At 41.7% G+C, this 19,578-nt stretch overlaps 1 protein-coding gene across 1 annotated transcript in view; it reads right to left on the bottom strand.

Moving 5' to 3' along the window:
- The window catches only part of FMNL2 (formin like 2), a 330,367-nt gene that overhangs the window by 48,036 nt on the left and 262,753 nt on the right, over positions 1–19,578 (bottom strand). Inside the window, 1 exon segment of the mRNA XM_005671848.3 lies at positions 18,483–18,576. Within this exon segment, the coding sequence (XP_005671905.2) occupies positions 18,483–18,576 (94 nt within the window).

Raw genomic sequence — 19,578 nt, 5'->3', positions numbered from 1 at the left:
TGTTTCCTTCTTGCCCCGTTGCCTGGCGCCTGCCTCAATACTTTCTTTTTCTTTTCTTACAATGGGCCCCTGTGATCCACAGGGCTCCCTGCAGGAAGGCACTGTTTTAAAGGCACCATCTATTATGACTGCTTAGATTCCCCTTCTCAGGGTCTGCCCAGGAACAAAAGTTCCGTTTTCTTTTCAGGGCTCCATGAAGTAAACAGTTATTGCATCGTTAGTCCTAGGTGAAAGCATCTTTTACCTTCCATCCAGAGTACCAGCAATCTAAAGATTACTGACACCATGATGGCTCAACAAAACCACTTTTCTGAGGTTGTTCTGTGATTGTGGGTGTCTACTATCTACTCCCACCCCCGACCATGGGTGACCAGACATTCCAAACACAGCCACCAAATGGCTGTTGTGACAGAGACTGACTATTCCAACCTGTTGCTGGCTCTTTCGTCTCTTTGGAATTTAAATACGGAAATATTCATCAGATGGAAGCATTCTGAAATGAAACAACCTGATCTCACTCTACTGAAACAAAAACTAAACAACTGAGCAGGCTACAATTGGTCCAGCCCCCTCTCCTTCTAAATTCATAAAACAGTTATATCCATCTTGGACTCGCAGACATCTGATCAGGAACCAGAGGCTTCATCCACATAATGTTAAGTACCCCTATGAAAGCTTCAGTTGCTTTTCCAGATGTTTCCAAATATCCAGATGTTTGGCACAAGGCACAAAAAGCATCCAGATGACTGTTTTACTTTCTATGCATATATTTTGTTGTACTGAATAAAGAATCCTGACATAGACGCAAAGGGCTAGTAAAATCCCCAGAGGATGACTTGTTGACATACCACACCTTAAATGAGAAATGCGTTTTTATCACTCTCCTAAAAAAAGATGACCTTCATTAAATTCTAGAGAGTAAGGCTCCACAATACAATTCCTCATCAATGACATCTTTCATAAATAGTCCTAATGTCCAGCTTGAATCTCTGGCTTCAATGCAAGACTCAAATCTCTTAGTCATCAGTAAGGATGCATACAGATCTTTCAAGGCTTCTAGTGCTACAGCAAGATCAAAGTACCTTCAAGTTCTTTAAAACATCTGATCTTTAAATAGGATGTAAGCCTTTGGTCATCTCTGGGACAACTTGCCAGCTGGATCCCTTGACAGTAGAAGAAAGCCTAACACTATCCTATATTCCATTCATTTTTCCTCTCAATTCTGTCCTTTGAACACAAACCCAATTTGCTCAAGAAAGGAAAGGGTGGGGACACAATGACACATTTCTAGTGACCATCACGTGTTCACTAAACCATGGCAACAACACATGGCAGGAGCTGTGTAAATCCTGCAGCATTATGACCACAGACCTCTGGACCTGCTCTAGAGGCAGACGTCAACCCATGCTCTCCTCCTGCATGAATCACAACAAATGAAATTAAGTCAAACAAAGATGTGCTAAGAATTCAGAGCCCTTAAAGACAAGGACTCTTTGTTTGCTAGAACAAAGACCTCAGACCACAAATAGGCAAACACCTAAGGTTTGTCCACTGCTCCCTTCTAACTCTCATTTCATATTTCTTCTACTTTCTTCAGTGCTCTGCCCCAATTCCAGGCCTTCCTCTGGAGGACTCAGCTCTCAGTTCCTGTAACCACTTCCACCCCATCCAGGATGACAGCAGACAAGAGACTTGGGCAGCAGGTCTTAAAGTGGGGTCTTCTAAAACTGTGAGGGGTCTGTGAGGTCAAAATTATTTTTCTAGTAATACTAAGATGTTGCCTAACATTTGCACTGGTGGTGCAAAAGGAACCGTCAGTATGTGAATAAAACTACTGGTGCCTTAACACAAATCAAGGCAATGACACCCAATTATACTAGTAGTCATTGTATTTACCGCAGCCAGGCTGTCTCTGTGGTTTTCTAAAGGCCAGTTTCACTTAATATTCTTGATAATGCAAGTAAAAGTATTAACTTCATTAAACTGCCACCCCTGGATACACACCTTTTAATATTCTATATGAGAAAATGAGAAGCCTGCATAGAGCACTCTTATTACATATTAACATATGGTTGTTTTGAGGGAAAGCATTTCTGTAATTACTCTAGTTGCAAGATGAACTAGCCACTTTTTCCTTTTTGAGAGACTGACAAACTAGTTATTTAGACTCATGTACTTGGAAGTTATTTTCTTGAAAATGAATGAAATGAGCCTTTTACTTCAAAGACAACAACTGATAATATTTGTTTAAAAACTGAGCCTTCAAGTAAAAATGAGAACTTTGGAAAATTTGTATCCACCATGAGCTTGACAGCTTTCCAACATTTAAAGACTTTTCTGAGAAAATCATGGACTTGGAGAAGAGACTTGTGGCTGCCTGATGGGAGGGGGAGGGAGTGGGAGGGATCGGGAGCTTGGGCTTATCAGACACAACTTAGAATAGATTTACAAGGAGACCCTGCTGAGAGCATTGAGAACTTTGTCTAGATACTCATGGTGCAACAGAAGAAAGGGTGGGGGAAAAAATGTAATTGTAATGTATACATGTAAGGATAACCTGACCCCCTTGCTGTACAGTGGGAAAATAAAAAATATTATAAAAAAAATAAAAAATAAAAATAAAGACTTTTCTGGTAAGAGTGGTGGTAATAGTAATGAACATTGATTTTTAAAAATACTGTAAAGTGTATCAATATTTTGAGGATCTGAACAATTCAGTGAATTGATATTTTCCCAAGTGACCACTGTATACTGTTACAAAATTATGCATACGTTCAACAAAGTGCAAGATAAGTTAGTAAGTTTTAATGTGAGAGTGCAAGATGTTCATTATTATTGCTTCAGATTCTACTTTGCAACTAACCTTTAAGAAACTACTACTTATGCAGTGTTTGTATACTACAGTATCAAAAAAGAATATAATTTGAAAATGCTGTTTACAATACTTCCTTCTCAGAGCTCCTATTGTGGCTCAGAATAAACAAATCTGACTAGTAATCATGAGAATGTAGGTTCAATCCCTGGCCTCGCTCAGTGTCTTAAGGATCCATTGTTGCTGTGAGCTGTAGGTTGTAGATGCAGCTTGGGTCTGGCATTGCTGTGGCTGTGGTATAGGCTGGCAGCTACAGCTCCGATTCAACCCTTAGCCTGGGAACCTTCACCATGGTTCCCTAAAAAGACAAAAGATAAATAAAAAATAAAAATAAAATAAAATACTTCCTTCTCCATCTGCGTATTTTCATGGTGCTGGATTTTAACTACTTCAACCAAAACACCACAAGCAATTGAACACAGAAGCAGATACGAGCATGAAGCTACCTTCTATTAAGCTACACTTTAAAAGAGGTATAAAAGTGTAAAATAACGCCACTGTTACAAACTGAATTATGTCTCTACAAAATTCATCTTAAAGCTCTAACCCTCAATTCAACTCTATTTGGTAACAGGACCTTTAGCAGATAAATAAGGTTAAATAAAGTCCTAACAGTGGACCCTAATCCAATGGACCAGCCAAGAACAAACACCCAAGGAACCAAAAGATGATTTTACCAATGCACCAAACATGCCCTTGATACCTACCACATAGAATACATTCTTCCCTGGTTTTATACCTATTTCTGGAAAATACTTCAACATGGAAAATTCAGTGTTATTCTTAGTGGTGTACCAGTGAATCTGGGTTACCACCTGTGTTGCTGGCATGCTTACTGGTGGGGAAGGAACCCTCATTTTCCATGGCCAAGACCAAACTACTGAAACAAGAGAGAACTATAGCTCATGTTACTGTGACTGGCCATTTCCACTCTGCAGTGATTCAGAGCTCTGGGGAAACTCTGTCAGAGACTCCACTTGATGAGGAAAGGGGACTGACAGTGATTGTTGGAACATAATCAGGAACTGCTGAGCCATTTCTTCTACTGCGTGTGTTTCAGTCAATTGTTGTGAATGAAAACTGAGTCTGACTATATAATCTTGGCAGATCGATACACAGAATGAAAGAGTTGGGCGGGAATCACAAGCACCACTGTGGTGAAAGGAATAAAAACTGGCTGTGGACCTACAGTGAACAGGAACCAAAGAGCTTCAACACTGACTCAAAAGCCCAGCCTTTCAAACACTGCTCAAGCCAGGATGCTTTCAGAGACTGGATCCTACTAGAGTCAGGCACCCACAGAGTGCCCAGCACAGCCAGCTCACTTGCTGGTTAGGGAAGCAGCAAGCTCCTGGAAGACACTGCAAACTTTTATTTTTTTGGTCTTTTTAGGGCCATACCTGTAGCATATGGAGGTTCCCAGGCTAGAGGTCAATTGGAGCTGCAGCTGCCAGCCTCTACCACAGCAAGGTGGGATCCGAGCCACATCTGTGACCTACACCACACCTCACAACAACACCAGATCCTTAACTCACTGAGCAGGGCCAGGGATTGAACCCGCATCCTCATGGATAGTAGTTGGGTTTGCAACCAGCTGAGTCACAACAGGAACTCCCACACGCAGACTTCTTAAGTGCCATCCCAATAGTGATAAAAGTGAACTAGGGACTAAAATCACAATGGAGTCTAAAACCACAGTGATCTATTTCTGTCTTAAGCTTGTTACTATCTTACCAACTGGCCTTGGACACATTACTTTTTTTTTTTTTAACTGCCCCCCGCCCCCAAGGCATATGGAAATATCTGGGCCAGGTGTCAAGTTGGAGCTGTACGTAGCTGCCAGCCTACACCACAGCCATGGCAACACCGACCTGAGCCACATCGGCAGCCTATGCCACAGCTTGAGGCAACGCCAGATCCTTAACCCACTGAGCAGGACTAGGGATTGAATCTGCATCCTCAAGAAGACTACATGGGGTCCTGAACCCACTGAGCTACAATGGGAACTTCCTGGACACATTACTTTTCGTTCCCGTTCATAAATTTTTGTATCTATCATTTTATTATCTAGGTACCTTGTTTCTATAGCCATAGCTAAAGAAGCACTTAATCTTTCTCAGACAGAACTATTTGAACATACATATTACACGCAGAGGCACATGTAGACAAAATTTTTTAAAATCATAAAACTGTAGAATTGGAAGGGATGGTGAGCCCATTAGACTAACTTGTCACCTAAAACAAGAACTTAGCAGCACAAGTTACCAGACCTACTAGGTGTCTTTTTCTCCTTGTGACTATACTTTGTGTTCTGTGCTGGTCTCTTCTGAGCATGCTTCTAGCTCATCCTAGCTTGGTGCCCCCTGTGGAATTCACCTCCTTAGGTACAATCCTATTCTCTATTTGAAACACACACACACACACACACACACACACACACACACAATTCCCAATTACCTCTGTTAGGCCTGTTCTCTCACTCATTATCTTTAGCTCATATATAAACACAATTCTGAAAGTTCTGATTTATTGTTAGCTTTAGCATAATCTTGGTCCTTAACTAAAGACCTACTAATGTTAGTCTGGTGTTCTTTCTTTTTTTTTCGTTTTGTTTTTTTAGGGCCAAAACTGTGGCATATTAAAATACCCAGACTAGGGGTTGAATGGGAGCTGGAGCTGCCAGCCTATACCACAGCGACACCAGGTCTGAGCCACATCTGCAACGTATGCCACAGCTCACAGCAACACCGGATCTTTAACCCACTGAGTGAGGAGAGGGATTGAACATAAGTCCTCATGGGTACTAGTCAAGTTCATTACCACTGAGCCACAATGGAAACTCCTAGTCTGGTCTTTCCGAAGGCAATGGATATTTTGTGGAACAAAAATCATACTTTTTTTGTTCTTTCAAACCCTCCTGATCTTATAACAGTGCTTTTTCTTTGGTAAGAAATATATTTGTTCAGCAACTCTCTAGAATTTCCAAAGAATTCTGACATTATTAATCCTGGAAAAGAAAAAGGAGTAATGATCAATGCCTTTATTTTTGGAGAGATTTTACATAAAAGATAACTGAGCATCTTTAGAAAGGACAAGAGAAAGCAATTCAAACAAAATGTTCCTGGAAGGGAAAATCTCATGCTGCACAAGAGGGACATTTAGCCACACAAGACAAAATGTTACTTCCCAAACATTATAAGCAGTAGAAATAAACACGCATACAAATTAGAAGCAACACTGCCACTCCAAATCCCTTCCCTGGTTTCCCCTCAGGGCTTATTACTATGCATAAATATGTCTTTCCACTGTTACTCGTAACACATGCACATACATCATAATATACATACACACAGATGCATATATATGATCTGTCTTAGCCTTCCCCTAGTTAACAGATCCACTACAAGCATTTTCATAATTATTTTAATGGCTCTATTTGATCCTAGAAGCTTATTGAGTAAGATGGTTAATGTGGTCCTGCGTCTGAAGCTTAGCTACTGCTTAGCAGTGTACTTCATAACAACTAAAATAAACTATAGTTGACATTTAAAAGCAATTATTTCTATTTTCACTGATTTAAAGCTATTACAGCTAGGAGAGGAGGGTCGGTCGTGGCTCAGGGGGGTAAGAATTGGACTAGTATCCATGAGGATGTGGGTTCAATCCCTGGCCTCATTCAATGGGTTAAGGATCTGCCGTTGTCTTAAGTTCTCAGACGCAGCTCAGGATCCCAAGTTGCTGTGGCTGTGGTGTAGGCCTGCAGCTGCAGCTCCAATTTAACCCCTAGCCCAGGAACTTCCATATACCATAGGTGTGGCCCTAAAAAGAAAAATCAATAAATAACAGCTAGAACAAATACAGGATACTGAAATATACTTAAGTCCTAAGACACAGACTTAAAAAAATGTGTACCTTTAATATGCAAATCAGGGTGGAGCAAGGCAAAGAGAGAATAAGTGGGAAGTTCTTTCACAGAGCAAAAGAAACCAAGGTGACCCTAAAGTTAAAGACCCTTTAACCTTATTCTGCAGAAATAAAAACACCAGAATGACAACCAAGTCTGAGTGGGAATTGGAAATTCCCATTCTGATGGTTGTTGATGATGATGCTGCTAAAGCTGTAAGAGTTTTGATTCCAATTCTCTTATCAATTCACAGCAGAGGGCTTCATAGACTATCCTTCTACATATCAAAGAAACACTTCCCAAGTGAGAGTTCCACATTGAGGGCCCTGTGCCAGACTCTGCTCCTGAGTCTCTGGGGCCTTAAAGTAACACACAGCTCTCACTGCTTTCATTCAAGCTCTTTCACTGTTACCTGCCTAGAATATGGTATCGGGGCACAATGGCCAACTGTTTCACAGTTGGCAAAGGGCACAGGTTACAGAAATGGCATTTTTACATGAATAAAAACAAGGAGGCAACAACACCCTGTTTAAAAGGGGGGGGGCTGCTACAAATGAACTAGAAGATGATGCTCCCTGCTGTACACACTTGTCACTAAGGCTTGTGGAGAGAGGAGAGGGTCTTATTAAAGTCGGGATGAGAAGCAAAGCATCTCTACAAATGGTCACCAGATACCTGATAATCTCATCTGCCCCAGGTACCATTATCCTACTGTATTTTTCTTTTTTTTCTCTTTTTTTTTTTTTGTCTTTTTAGGGTTGCACCTGCACCATATGGAGGATCCCAGGCTAGGGGTCTAATTGGAGCTGTAGCTGCCAGACTACACCACAGCCAAAGAAACGCCAGATTGGAGCCACGTTTGCGACCTATACCACAGCTCACAGCAATGCCAGAGCCTTAACCCACTGAGCGAGGCCAGGGATAGAACCCGAAACCTCACGGTTCCCAGTCAGATTCATTTCAGCTGCGCCACGACGGGAACGCTCCTCTTTTTCTTTTTTTTTTTTTTAAAGGCTGAACTTGTGGCCTATGGAGCTTCCCAAGCTAGGAGTCAAATCAGAGCTACAGCCACCAGCCTACGCCACAGCTACAGTAGGATCCAAGCCGCATCTGCGACCTACATGACAGCTCATGGCAACCCCAGATCCTTAACCCACTGAGTGAAGCCAGGGATCAAACCCAAAACCTCATAGTTCCTAGTCAGATTCGTTTTCACTGTGCCACAACTGGAATGCCTTTTGTTTGTTTGTTTTTGGGGTTTTTTGGTACTTTTTTCTTTTCTTTTTAAAAAGCTGTCTTGGGCCCATATCAAAGGAAAATCCTGAAGATGTTAGAACGAATGAATACAGGAGCTGCTGTCATTGGAGGAAAAGGCCCAAGGAGTGAGAATCGTGAATGGCAAAACGTCTGAAAGAAACCTCAGACCCCAAGCACACCCTGCTCTGTCAAAGTGACCCCATGCTGAGCCCAACCACCTGATTTTTGCTGCAAAATGTAACGGTCATTTCTTGACTCACCGAGAGAGTCGATCTTAACAGCAGTGCTTGGAGAAGAACAAGGAATTCATTTCTTGCCACTGCTCCTTGTTGCTTTCAGTCCACTGGGCAATATGAAGACTCGGGGAGAAGAGCCGAGGACGGGGGGTTGTCTCACGATCTGGCCCTTACTTCCTATTTCACCTTTTCTCTTCCCACATCCTGCCTTCTTGAAACGACAGTCCTTGAAGCTTTATGAAGATGCCACCTTCTTTGTATAAAAGGGCATCTTTACCTGGTGTGGCAGGCTGAATAATAGCCTCCACAAAGGTGTCTCTGCCCTAATCCCTGTTACCTGTGAATATTTACCTTACAGGTAAAAGGCACTTTGCAGATATGATTAAGGATTTAGACATGGGAAGATTATCCTGGACAACTGTGGTGGGCCCAATGTAAGAACAATGATCATTACAAGAAGGAAGCCAGAGGATCAGAGTCAGAGAAGAGGCCACGAGCCAAGATCTTCTAGGAAGCAGAAGCAACTTCTAGAAGCTGAAAGGGCAAGAAAATGGCTTCCCGGAAGAAAACCACCATTTTTTTACACATCTGACCAAAAGAAGGGCAAGATAATAAATTTGTGTTGTTTTAAGCCACTAAAGCTTGTGGCAGGAGTTCCCGTCGTGGCGCAGTGGTTAACGAATCCGACTAGGAACCATGAGGTTGCGGGTTCGGTCCCTGCCCTTGCTCAGTGGGTTAAGGATCCGGCGTTGCCGTGAGCTGTGGTGTAGGTTGCAGACGCGGCTCGGATCCCGCGTTGCTGTGGCTCTGGCGTAGGCCGGTGGCTACAGCTCCGATTCGACCCCTAGCCCGGGAACCTCCATATGCCGCGGGAGCGGCCCAAGAAATAGCAACAACAACAACAACAGACAAAAAAAGACAAAAGACAAAAAAAAAAAAAAAGCTTGTGGCAATTTGTTACAGCAGTGACGAGGAATGAGCATTCCTGGTTAATTCTCATTCATCCTAAACTGAGTCCAGGCACCCTTTCCTATAGGAAGCCTCCCTGGAAAGCTCGTCCCCATATCTGCCCTCCTGTCCCCTCCTCCTCGTGGCTGGCTGTTCTTCCTCTTTGCAAAGCACCTGGCATTTACTTTTATACAGCCTAGTAGGATAACTACAGAAATATGTGCATCCTTAACTAGACTGGGATGCTTGCTCTTAAGGGTCTTATTCATCTTCTTATTTGCTGTGTTTATCGATGTTTGTCAAACATAAGGGCACTCAAATACTCATGAAAATTTTCTCCAGTAAGTTAGCATGACTCATTCCTTGATGATCAGTAGTAGGATACTAGCCTTCAATTCCTCACTACATGATAAAGATACAGATGATAAAGCAGTAACTAGTTCACTACCAGGGGCTCAGAAATCCTGTAAAAATGGCTCCTTTCTCCTCTAAAACAGCTCTCACAAACAGCTGTTTGCCCACGCATAGCATACTGGCTTCAAAGTAATAACCATCCTTTCTCTCTCCAATGAAAAAAGTGTTACCGTGGGTGAAGGAGACAGAGAAAACAGAAGAGGAACAGATGGAGATAAACTGATAATTCTTAAAAAGTTATAGAGGTGAACTGTACTTTCCAAAAATGACTAAGCTGTCTCTCCCACTAGAATGCTCTTCTGCCCTGTGACCCTCATGTTCCACCATCAAGAAGTGAAGTTGCCACCTTCCCCTTTGCACCTTGGTTGGCCTTAGCCACTCACTCATCACCAAGAAAATGCAGCAGAAGCAACACTGATGACTTCAGAGACTAGTTCAGAGGACATACTGTGACTTCTGTCTATTCGAACTCTTGCTCTGCAGATGCTCCTTCCTGGGCACTCCCTCTTGGAACCCAGCTGTCAGACTACTGGAGGCTCCAGCCACGTGGAGCCCTATATGGATGCACTACAGTTGACCGACTCCACTGAGCTCAGCCTTTGAGTCATCTCAGCCCAGAAGCTAAATTCATGACGAGGAAGCCTCCAAGTAAATCCTGCCCCTGGTCAGTCAGATCTTCAATGACGAGAGCCCAGATACTCGGAGCAAGGACAATCATCTCTGCCACGGCCAGCCCAACCTCCTGATCTACAGGGCCCCTGAGCTTCAGAAAGCTGAGGTCAGGGTAACTCATTATGAACAAGCAATAACTGCCACAGTGAATACACAGTCCAAAAGATAATCTTGTGACTTTGCTTCCTGATTCTAGGAAGATGGACAGGCCAGAGAAGAGTCCAGGTGAATGAGATCAATTGAATTCTGGCCAATATTGGCAAAACACACACATGCTCCAGAACAGCTGCTCCCAGAGTTTGAGATCTGAGAGAATGCACTACTTATGGTTCAGAGAAGAGACTGAAAACAGTAAGTACCCTGCTCTCAATGCTGAAAATTTCACCACTGAACGAGTTACTCAGATAGTCTTGCGCTGGATTTATAATCCTATACCCTTCAAATGTTTGCGAGGTTAGATTAGATGGAATTAAATGCTGAGGGATGCTGGAAGCACACCAAAACGTCTGTTCTCCTTCCTGCCCAATTGGGCCCACTGTAAATAAAACTTGACAGGCTTCCTTAAATCAACTTAATAATGTGTAGCACGAGTGCTCTCAGATGCCCAGTAGCTCAACCACATCAGCTTACTTCAGAAGCCTTTCAGCAATAGGTGAAAAAAATAATGGCTGATGCCAAGAGTGCAGAGCATAAGAGAGCTGGTGGCCTTGAGTGACTCATTTCACAGGGCTCCGTCTATCTGTGCTGGAAGGTCACAAGTGGGAAGGTGCTGGGCCTTTAATAACCAAACTCGGGCCTGAGGCTTATTTGTTAGAGCCAGATGTTGTCATTTTGGAAGCAGATGAGAACACAGTTATAATCGATCTGGAATCCTGATGAATTCCAGGTGCACCTCCCAGCAGCCTGGGGGAGGTGGTAGCTCAAAGCTGTCACAGGGTTTTAATGCTAGCATCACAGTGAGCTTTTTTGTTGCAGAGTCTCCACAGCCTCAATACTCTTTCCCCTCTGATTTTAAATGGGGGCTTTTTTTTTTTTTTAAAGCCAGATTTTTGTGGACATAATAGACAATTTCTCAGACATATCAAAGAATATGATAGAGGGAGTTCCCGTTGTAGCACAGCAGAAATCAATCTGAGTAGCAACCATAAGGTTGAGGGTTCGATCTCTGGCCTTGCTCAGTTAAGGATCCGGTGTTGCCATGAGCTGTGGTGTAGGTTGCAGATACAGCTCGGATCTTGCGTGGCTGTGGCACAGGCTGGCAGCTGTAGCTCCAATTCGACCCTTTGCCTGGGAGCCTCCATATGCCACATGTGTGGCCCTAAAGAGCAAAAAAATATATATATATACAAATTATTATATATACAGTAATTTTCTTGAAAAAAAATATATATAGATAATAAAAAGTCAGAAGACTAGGAAGAGTTGAGGAGAGCAAGGTCTAGATAGAAGACCTCAAGGTTCCTAAGGGAAATTGGCTTAAATGTGGTGTCGGGGGCCAGCTGATGGCCATAGCCAGTGAGTGTAGTTTTATGACCCAGTAGATTGTCAGCTATGTTCCATGTCATTTGGGAGAGAAGAAAAAAATATGACCATAACCCCAAGTAGTGTTTACAGTGGCCAGGCTTCAGAGCACAGCCTGAGAATCTAGCCACATTTTAGGAAGGACTGCCATTTTCCAGGCTTGTTTCTCCAGGCTCCTTGTCAACTCTGTGCATTTCTTGACATCTTTCCACTCAACCCTTTCTCCTGAACGGTAGTTACAGTCAGTTTCTGCTTCTTGCAAATAAAACCCTGAACCAATGCAAATACCGACAGAACCACCTTTATTTCCAAATGCATTGTTTTCTTCTGTGTGGTAGACCAAACGCTCAAAAATACATATTGCTAGGTAACTAAGAAGCGTCAATTCAGAGAAGACAGGATTCTGTCCTTCCATGTAGCTAAAATTAGCCAGTTAGGAAAAACAGATGACTCCTTGTTCTCACACTGGTCCTAAATTTTTATGAGGAGATGTTTCAATGTCACAACCAGATGCGTTAATTCCATTAATTTTTTTTAAAGGGAATAGAATTCAAGGAGCATAGTGGATGATTAAAAGTTTTGTCTTCATCTACTCACTACACTCAACATTTTCAGGCACCATGCTTGGTACAATGAATTTGTGTAATTAAAACTCATTTATTACCATATACATTGAAGTGATACATGTGCTTGCTCAGTGGTATCAGGCTTAGGCCCAAACCCCAAGACTCAGGGCTTTGGGTTAATATTCTTCCTGCAATCAGATGCCATTAAATTGGAAGTGCTATTTTCCTATCGTGTGTACTTCACATATTATAAGACACAGGGCTTAAGATGTCTTTATAAAAACGTAGAAAACTACACTTGTTAGGGATCTGAATATTAACTGAAATATAAGAAATTTATGTGATCATACATTAAAATCTACCAAAAGCTAAAAGATACTTTCCATTAACTTACATTTGAATTAATTAGTGTTAATCGACTAAGACAGAATGAATTTGTTGGCTTAAGAAGTAGAGAAGGAAAGAATTGTGCTACATACTTAAGATGGATAGTCTTTAAATATCCTTTTAGCATCTGGCTACGCCCTAACTGCGATCAAAGCCCAAAGGGCCTGGCACTCTAATGCATGTTACTTTATCTACAAAAATAGGTACTGCTATCTGACTCCAAAGCCTGCCACCACCCTACACCAAGCCCTACAGTGAAAACGGGGATAATTCCCTTCATCCTTCTTAAGGAGATGAATGGAATCCTAACTTACTAAATGTGATAAAAGCTTTAAAAATCTTGAGGGCAACTACTTCCCCCAACTTCTTTCTTGGCCCTGTTCCCTAGGGCCCCAATACCTGGTGCTTCCTCTTCAGTAAGCAGCTCCTCAGGCACTTCTCACTGACCAAGACCTGATCTGCACTGGAATCTGAGATCATAAGGACAACTTTTCCTAATTAGGACAGCTGGCTCCCCAAAATGCCCTAAACCCAGAATACTTCACCAATATGTGTGCTAAAATGATGAAGAATACACTCTTTCCTATGATGTAGATACAAAACAAAATAAAACAAAACAAACAAAACAAATCCACTCACAACGACAGGAAAAAAGAAAAGGAAGAGATTCAAAAGAAGCTGGCCTGTGGGTGGCATCATGTTGTTATTTGCATTTTTAGGGCTGCACCCATGGCATATGGAAGTTTCCAGGCTAGGGGTCAAATAGGAGCTGCAACTGCTGGCCTATACCACAGTCACAGCCACGGGGGATCCGAGCTGTGTCTGCGACCTACATTTCAGCTCATAGCAATGCCAAATCTTTAACCCACTGAGTGAAGCCAGGGATGGAACCCACATCCTCATGGGTACTAGCTGGGTTTGTTACCACTGAGCCATCATGGTAACACCTGTTTGTTTTTTATTTTTTGTCTTTTGTCTTTTCTAGGGCCACACCCATGGCATATGGAGGTTCCCAGGCTAGGGGTCTAATCAGAGCTGTTGCCACTGGCCTACACCACAGCCACAGCAAGCCAGATCTGAGCTGTGTCTGCAACCTACATCACAGCTCACCGCAATACCAGATCCTTAACCCACTGAGCGAAGCCAGGGATCAAATTCACAACCTCATGGTTCCTAGTCAGATTTGTTAACCACTGAGCCACGACAGGAACTCCCTGTTTTGGTTTTTTAATCAACACAAACTGACCCTTGTTTCACTCTCAGATTGAACAGATAAGAAGAGGGTACTCTTTGGATCTTTCCCTAAGAATAAGTTTGTTGGGGGCATGCTCCTGGCCTGTCCTCAGGCTCACAGCTACTAGGATAACCCTTTTCTTGGCCTGTCTACCTGGACATCACAGCCTTAGGTTAGCGCGAGCCAAGAGCATACACAGAACCAGCTGTGTCCTTATCCCCTCTGCCTCGGGGAATGGTTTGTTTTCTCTAAGATGCAAATGCCTGTCCAAGGAGAAACCAGAACTTAGAAACCCACCATCGCTCATAAAAGAATTACAGAAATGATGGAGATTTTGGTTAAAGTTCTACAAATTTAAAGTTAAAATTTACTTCTCTTTATCACTAGCTATTAGATTTAGCAGGATTCTTTTTTTTTTTTTCCAACCAAGCACATACTATGGCCTAAATGGCTAAACAACATAAAATTCTGACACCAGATAATTAAAACTAAATTCTGCAAGTATTTGTGTGCCTATTATGCATAAGAAGGCACTCTACCTTCTCTAAAAAAGACAAATTTAACATTCATGTCATGATTTACTGGCTTTAATGAATACTGATTCTATATAATTATAATTTTAGCACATAATTTGACCTGCAGTATAATCAGTTGCTTGTTATAATATGGCTTTTACTACAACAAGGGTCACTGAAAACTGTATAGTAAGTGCTTCCAGTGTGGAAAAGATTTAACACGTGTTATGCTCAAAATTCGATCTAATGATAAAGATTTGGGAGTTCTATTAGCTTCACATGCTGTCTTACTTTCATATTAGATCCAGGCACCCAAACATACATCTCATTACAAATATAAGTTTTATGTACTGATATATGATATATAAAAACATTCACAGACAAGCACTCATATATTCTTATTTTTAAAGTATCTATTTGTTTTGGAAGCCAGAATATGAACCTAAAGGTAACTACTATTATTCACCATTTTCTTGGAACCTGGGTATTTTTCACTATCACTAAAGTTGAATATATAAAAAGGTGATATTTGGTTCTATCTGTGGTGGGCCTTAGCAAAATGAATAATATCAAAATCTTAAAGCATTGACTGGGGGGAGGGAGGCAATATGACTAAGGGGACAGGAGGACTACTTTCCCTATTGACTGAGACGTCTTTGAAATTTGCCAGCCCAAGTACAGGATTATGGCTCGCTCAGTCTCAGTAGTACATCAGTCGGCCAAGGGAATGAGTCCAATTAAGGGGGTAGGTAGGGTGGGGGGATGGGCCCCTAGGTCCTGTCTAATGCAGTATTTCCCTCAGGAAATTCAACACACAACTGGGTCTAACTGTCACCAGAAACAGAAGTTTAAGATCAGAAGCACCCAATCTCTCGCTCTCTCTTTTTTTTTAAGGGCCTCATATGGAAGTTTCCAGGGTAGGGGTTGAATAGGAGCCACAGCTGCTGGCCTACACCACAGCCACAGCAACGTGGGATGCAAGCCACATCTGCGACCTACACTGCAGCTCACAGCAATGCCAGATCCTTAACCTACTGAATAAGGCCAGGGATCGAAATCTGTGCCCTCATGGATACTAGCTGGGTTCTTAACTTGCTAAGCCACAAGAGGAACTCTTGGAAGTGCCAATTTTTTTTTTTTAATCTTTCCTCAGATATATTTTTTGTTGTGATTTTAATATATTTATTTTCAGTTAGCCATTTGTTTTCCAATTATAACAGATTTTCTTTCTTTTTTTTTTTTTTCTTTTTTTTCTTTTTTTTGTCTTTTGTCTTTTGTTGTTGTTGTTGTTGTTGCTATTTCTTGGGCCGCTCCCGGAGCATATGGAGGTTCCCAGGCTAGGGGTCGAATCGGAGCTATAGCCACCGGCCTACACCAGAGCCACAGCAACGCGGGATCCGAGCCGCGTCTGCAACCTACACCACAGCTCACGGCAACGCCGGATCGTTAACCCACTGAGCAAGGGCAGGGACCGAACCCGCAACCTCATGGTTCCTAGTCGGATTCGTTAACCACTGCGCCACGACGGGAACTCCCAGATTTTATTTCTATAAATACTACCTTCATTAAACAGTTTGCATCCTCCAAGGACATAGATGAGACAGACCCTATCTTCTCCTCAAGAAAGAATCCATTTAAAAGTAGGTGCAAAGACATACAACTTTAAGACAAATTATAATACACGAAATTACAAAACAATTATAGAAAATAAAAATTCTATCTGTAAATCTCCCAAAGTAGCAAAAGATGAAATGATGTTTCAGCTGAAGTGAAAATATTCTCAGGAAGATCATAATTCTAATCTTGCTGGATACAAGATTTTATTTTTCAGGGTGTGGGAGAGGGCAAATACAGCCAGTGATTCTGCACTTGAGATTTTAAGTGGGGTTAGGGTTAGGGTGGAAGTGCCAAATCTTGATCCTAGCTCTGCCGCTTATCTGGCCATGGGACCATGAGCAAATAATATATTTGAAATTTTAGTTTACTCTTCTATAACATGGAGAGAGTAATATTTGTCTCTTTTAGGTCTTACAGAAATAGATGATCTTATGTGTGTAGCTGGCACAGCCCCAGGCATATAGTAAGTCCTCAATGAATACTAGCTGAGTTCTACTCCCCAGGCTTCCAGAAAAGATGAGTTTGGAAGTCCCTCTGAGATCTGGATTTTTTTTTTTTTTTCTTCTTTTTAGGATTGCACCTGTGGCATATGGAACTTCCCAGCTTAGGAGCTGAATTAGAGCTACAGCTGCTGGCCTACACCACAGCCACAGCCGCACAGGATCCGATCCATATCTTCGACCTACGCTACAGCTCACAGCAACACCAGATCCTTAAACCACTGAGCAAGGACAGGGATCAAGCCTGCTTCCTTATGGATACTAGTCGAGTTCTTAACCTGATGAGCCACAAGGGGAAATCCTGAGAGCTGGATTTTAATCCAGTTTTGGGCTTAATCTGGAATCAAATGGGATTACCAGGATAAGGCAACTTGGCTGACGGTCCCACTGTAACCTGAAGCTCTGAGTGCCTTCCATTACTTTGGTAATGCCCCACCTCAAAGCAGCTTCAGATGTTAGACATTCAAAACTGAATTAGACCAACTTCCACTGCCAAAATACTATTTCCCAGTGTAAGTAGAGAAGGAAGCGGGGAGCGGGCAGGCACCCATTCTGGTTATAGAAAGAAGGCTGCTCACCACCACCAAGGGAAACTGGCTATGATTTCTGTTGTGGTATCTTGATACTTTTTAGTTCAAAATCCTAAATTATATTATTTATGAGTCATATTATCTATGTGTAATTGTTTTTTCTTTTGTAGTCATTTAGTTTCCCTTTTTTCTTTTTCTTGCTTTTTAGGCCGCCCCCAAGGCATATGGAGGTTCCCAGGCTAGGGGTCAAATCAGAGCTACAGCTTCACCCTACACCATAGTTCTCGGCAAGCCAGATCCTTAATCCTTAACAGAAAGAGGCCAGGGATCGAACCTGCAACCTCATGGTTCCAAGTCAGATTTATGTCCACTGTGCCACAACAGGAACTCCTGGTTTCCATTTTAATCATGCATGTCCAATGGTTTGTTGTTTTCCTGTGACAGAATCACCTGATTAAGATTATAGACTGCTAAAATCAGTGTTTCTTGATTTGAGGTTTCTCATAGCACCCCACAAAGCAGCAGTCAGATAATATGACTCAAGGAAAGTAAATATGAGGAAAGAGTTTGTAAAATTTTACAAAGCGGATGCTCAAATAACGAGTATAATGAAAACCGCATACATTTAACAAAACTGTCTTCAAACTGGACTATTTCACGTTCTCCAAAGGAAAGTGAGTCCTGCAAATACTTTTTAACTCTTTTGGGAAATGAGAAACCAATAAAAGCTTAATGCATTCATTTAAGATATTTATTTTTGTTTTGTTTGTCTTTTAGGGCCGAACCTGCGGCATATGGAGGTTCCCAGGCTAGAGGTCTAATAGGAGCTATAGCCGCTGGCCTACGCCACAGACACACCAACACATTATCTGAGCCGTGTCTGTGACCTACACCACAGCTCACAGCAGTGCTGGATCTTTAACCCACTGAGAGAGGCCAGAGATCGAACCCTCGTCCTTATGGATGCTAGTATGGTTCGTTAACCACTGAGCCACAACGGGAATTCTCATTTAAGATATTTAAACTGAGTTCATTATTTCTCCCTCAGTGATGTCTTAGAAAACTATTATGCTCCTTAGGCCCTAGAATAAATAACAAGGTAAATCATGGTGCTGGATGTTAACTAGGCTTATTGCAATGAGCATTCTGCAAGATACACAAAACATCGAAAGATTATGTTGTATACCTGAAACTAATATGTTATACGTTAAATTATTTCTCAATAATAAAACACAGAAGGTAAATATTCTGTTCAAAAATGTCTAAATATGTTTGTGTGAGCATTCTTTTAAAAGCTAGAATATCCTACCTCCTTAAAGTTGTCAAATGCCGATAAAATGATTTCATGCCCGCCTCTGACAAGACAAACAGCTGCCAACAGCTCTAAGACAAGGGCTTTTGTTCTGTCAAAACAAGGGAAAAAAAAAAAACAAACCAAAAACACAAATCAGTGAAAATGAATGAATAATGAATCACCTGTTCCCTCCTCTTTTTTTTTTTTTTTTTTTTTTTTTTGGCATTTTAGGGCCACACCCAAGGCATATGGAAGTTCCCAAGGTAGGGGTCAAATTGGAGCTGCAGCTGCCGGCCTATGCCACAGCCACAGCAACGTGGGATCTGAGCCACGTCTGTGACCTACACCACATCTCAGAGCAACGCCAGATCCTTAACCCACTGAGCAAGGCGAGGGATCGAACCCGAATCTTCACAGATCCTAGTCAGGTTCATTAACCACTGAGCCATCAAGGAAACTTCCCAGCTGTTCCTTCTAAGATGAATATGATAATAAGATATCTTTCATATATTTTTTTTAATTTTACTGACTTAGACATAGTTATATTAAAGCACATACATTTTTAAACTGTCATGAATTTCTATATATGTGATTTATCCAGGAAAGCAAGTTTTGGAAGGCATGTTTCCCACTCCCAAGATTACAAATTACTCACAAATGAAAAGCAATTCTGGGAAGATTAAGTCTTTTAGCTCTATCATCAGGTGACCCAGTATAATAAGGTTAAAAAAGTATTTTCAACTAGCTAAAGACAATGGGAAACATAAAAATATTCAGAAAAACTACCCATTGGTTAAATATTTTCTCTGGTTCTAGAGTCAGAGAGATAACATTTGCTAAAAAGTTCAAAATCAACTGAAATCACTGTTCTACATTTGAAATCTGCTCATTTGTGATGGCTCCATAAAAATCCCCCACGTCAATACAAGCTTCCATCCTTTCCTCCTCCCACACAGGAGATCTGAAAGGAGCTGGCTTACAGCTGTGCTAATACAAGAATATTTTCTCTGACTCAAGAAAATAAATTTCTGTTTGAAATACTTTTAGAAGAGAACCTTAGAGATACAATCTAAGTTTTCAAATACAATGTCAAGGACAGTATTGTTCTTCA

The sequence above is a fragment of the Sus scrofa genome, chromosome 15 (assembly GCF_000003025.6).
Source record: "Sus scrofa isolate TJ Tabasco breed Duroc chromosome 15, Sscrofa11.1, whole genome shotgun sequence".
NCBI lineage: Eukaryota > Metazoa > Chordata > Mammalia > Artiodactyla > Suidae > Sus > Sus scrofa.
Note: the sequence above shows the minus strand (reverse complement) of the source record. Positions and strands in the feature narration are given on the sequence as shown.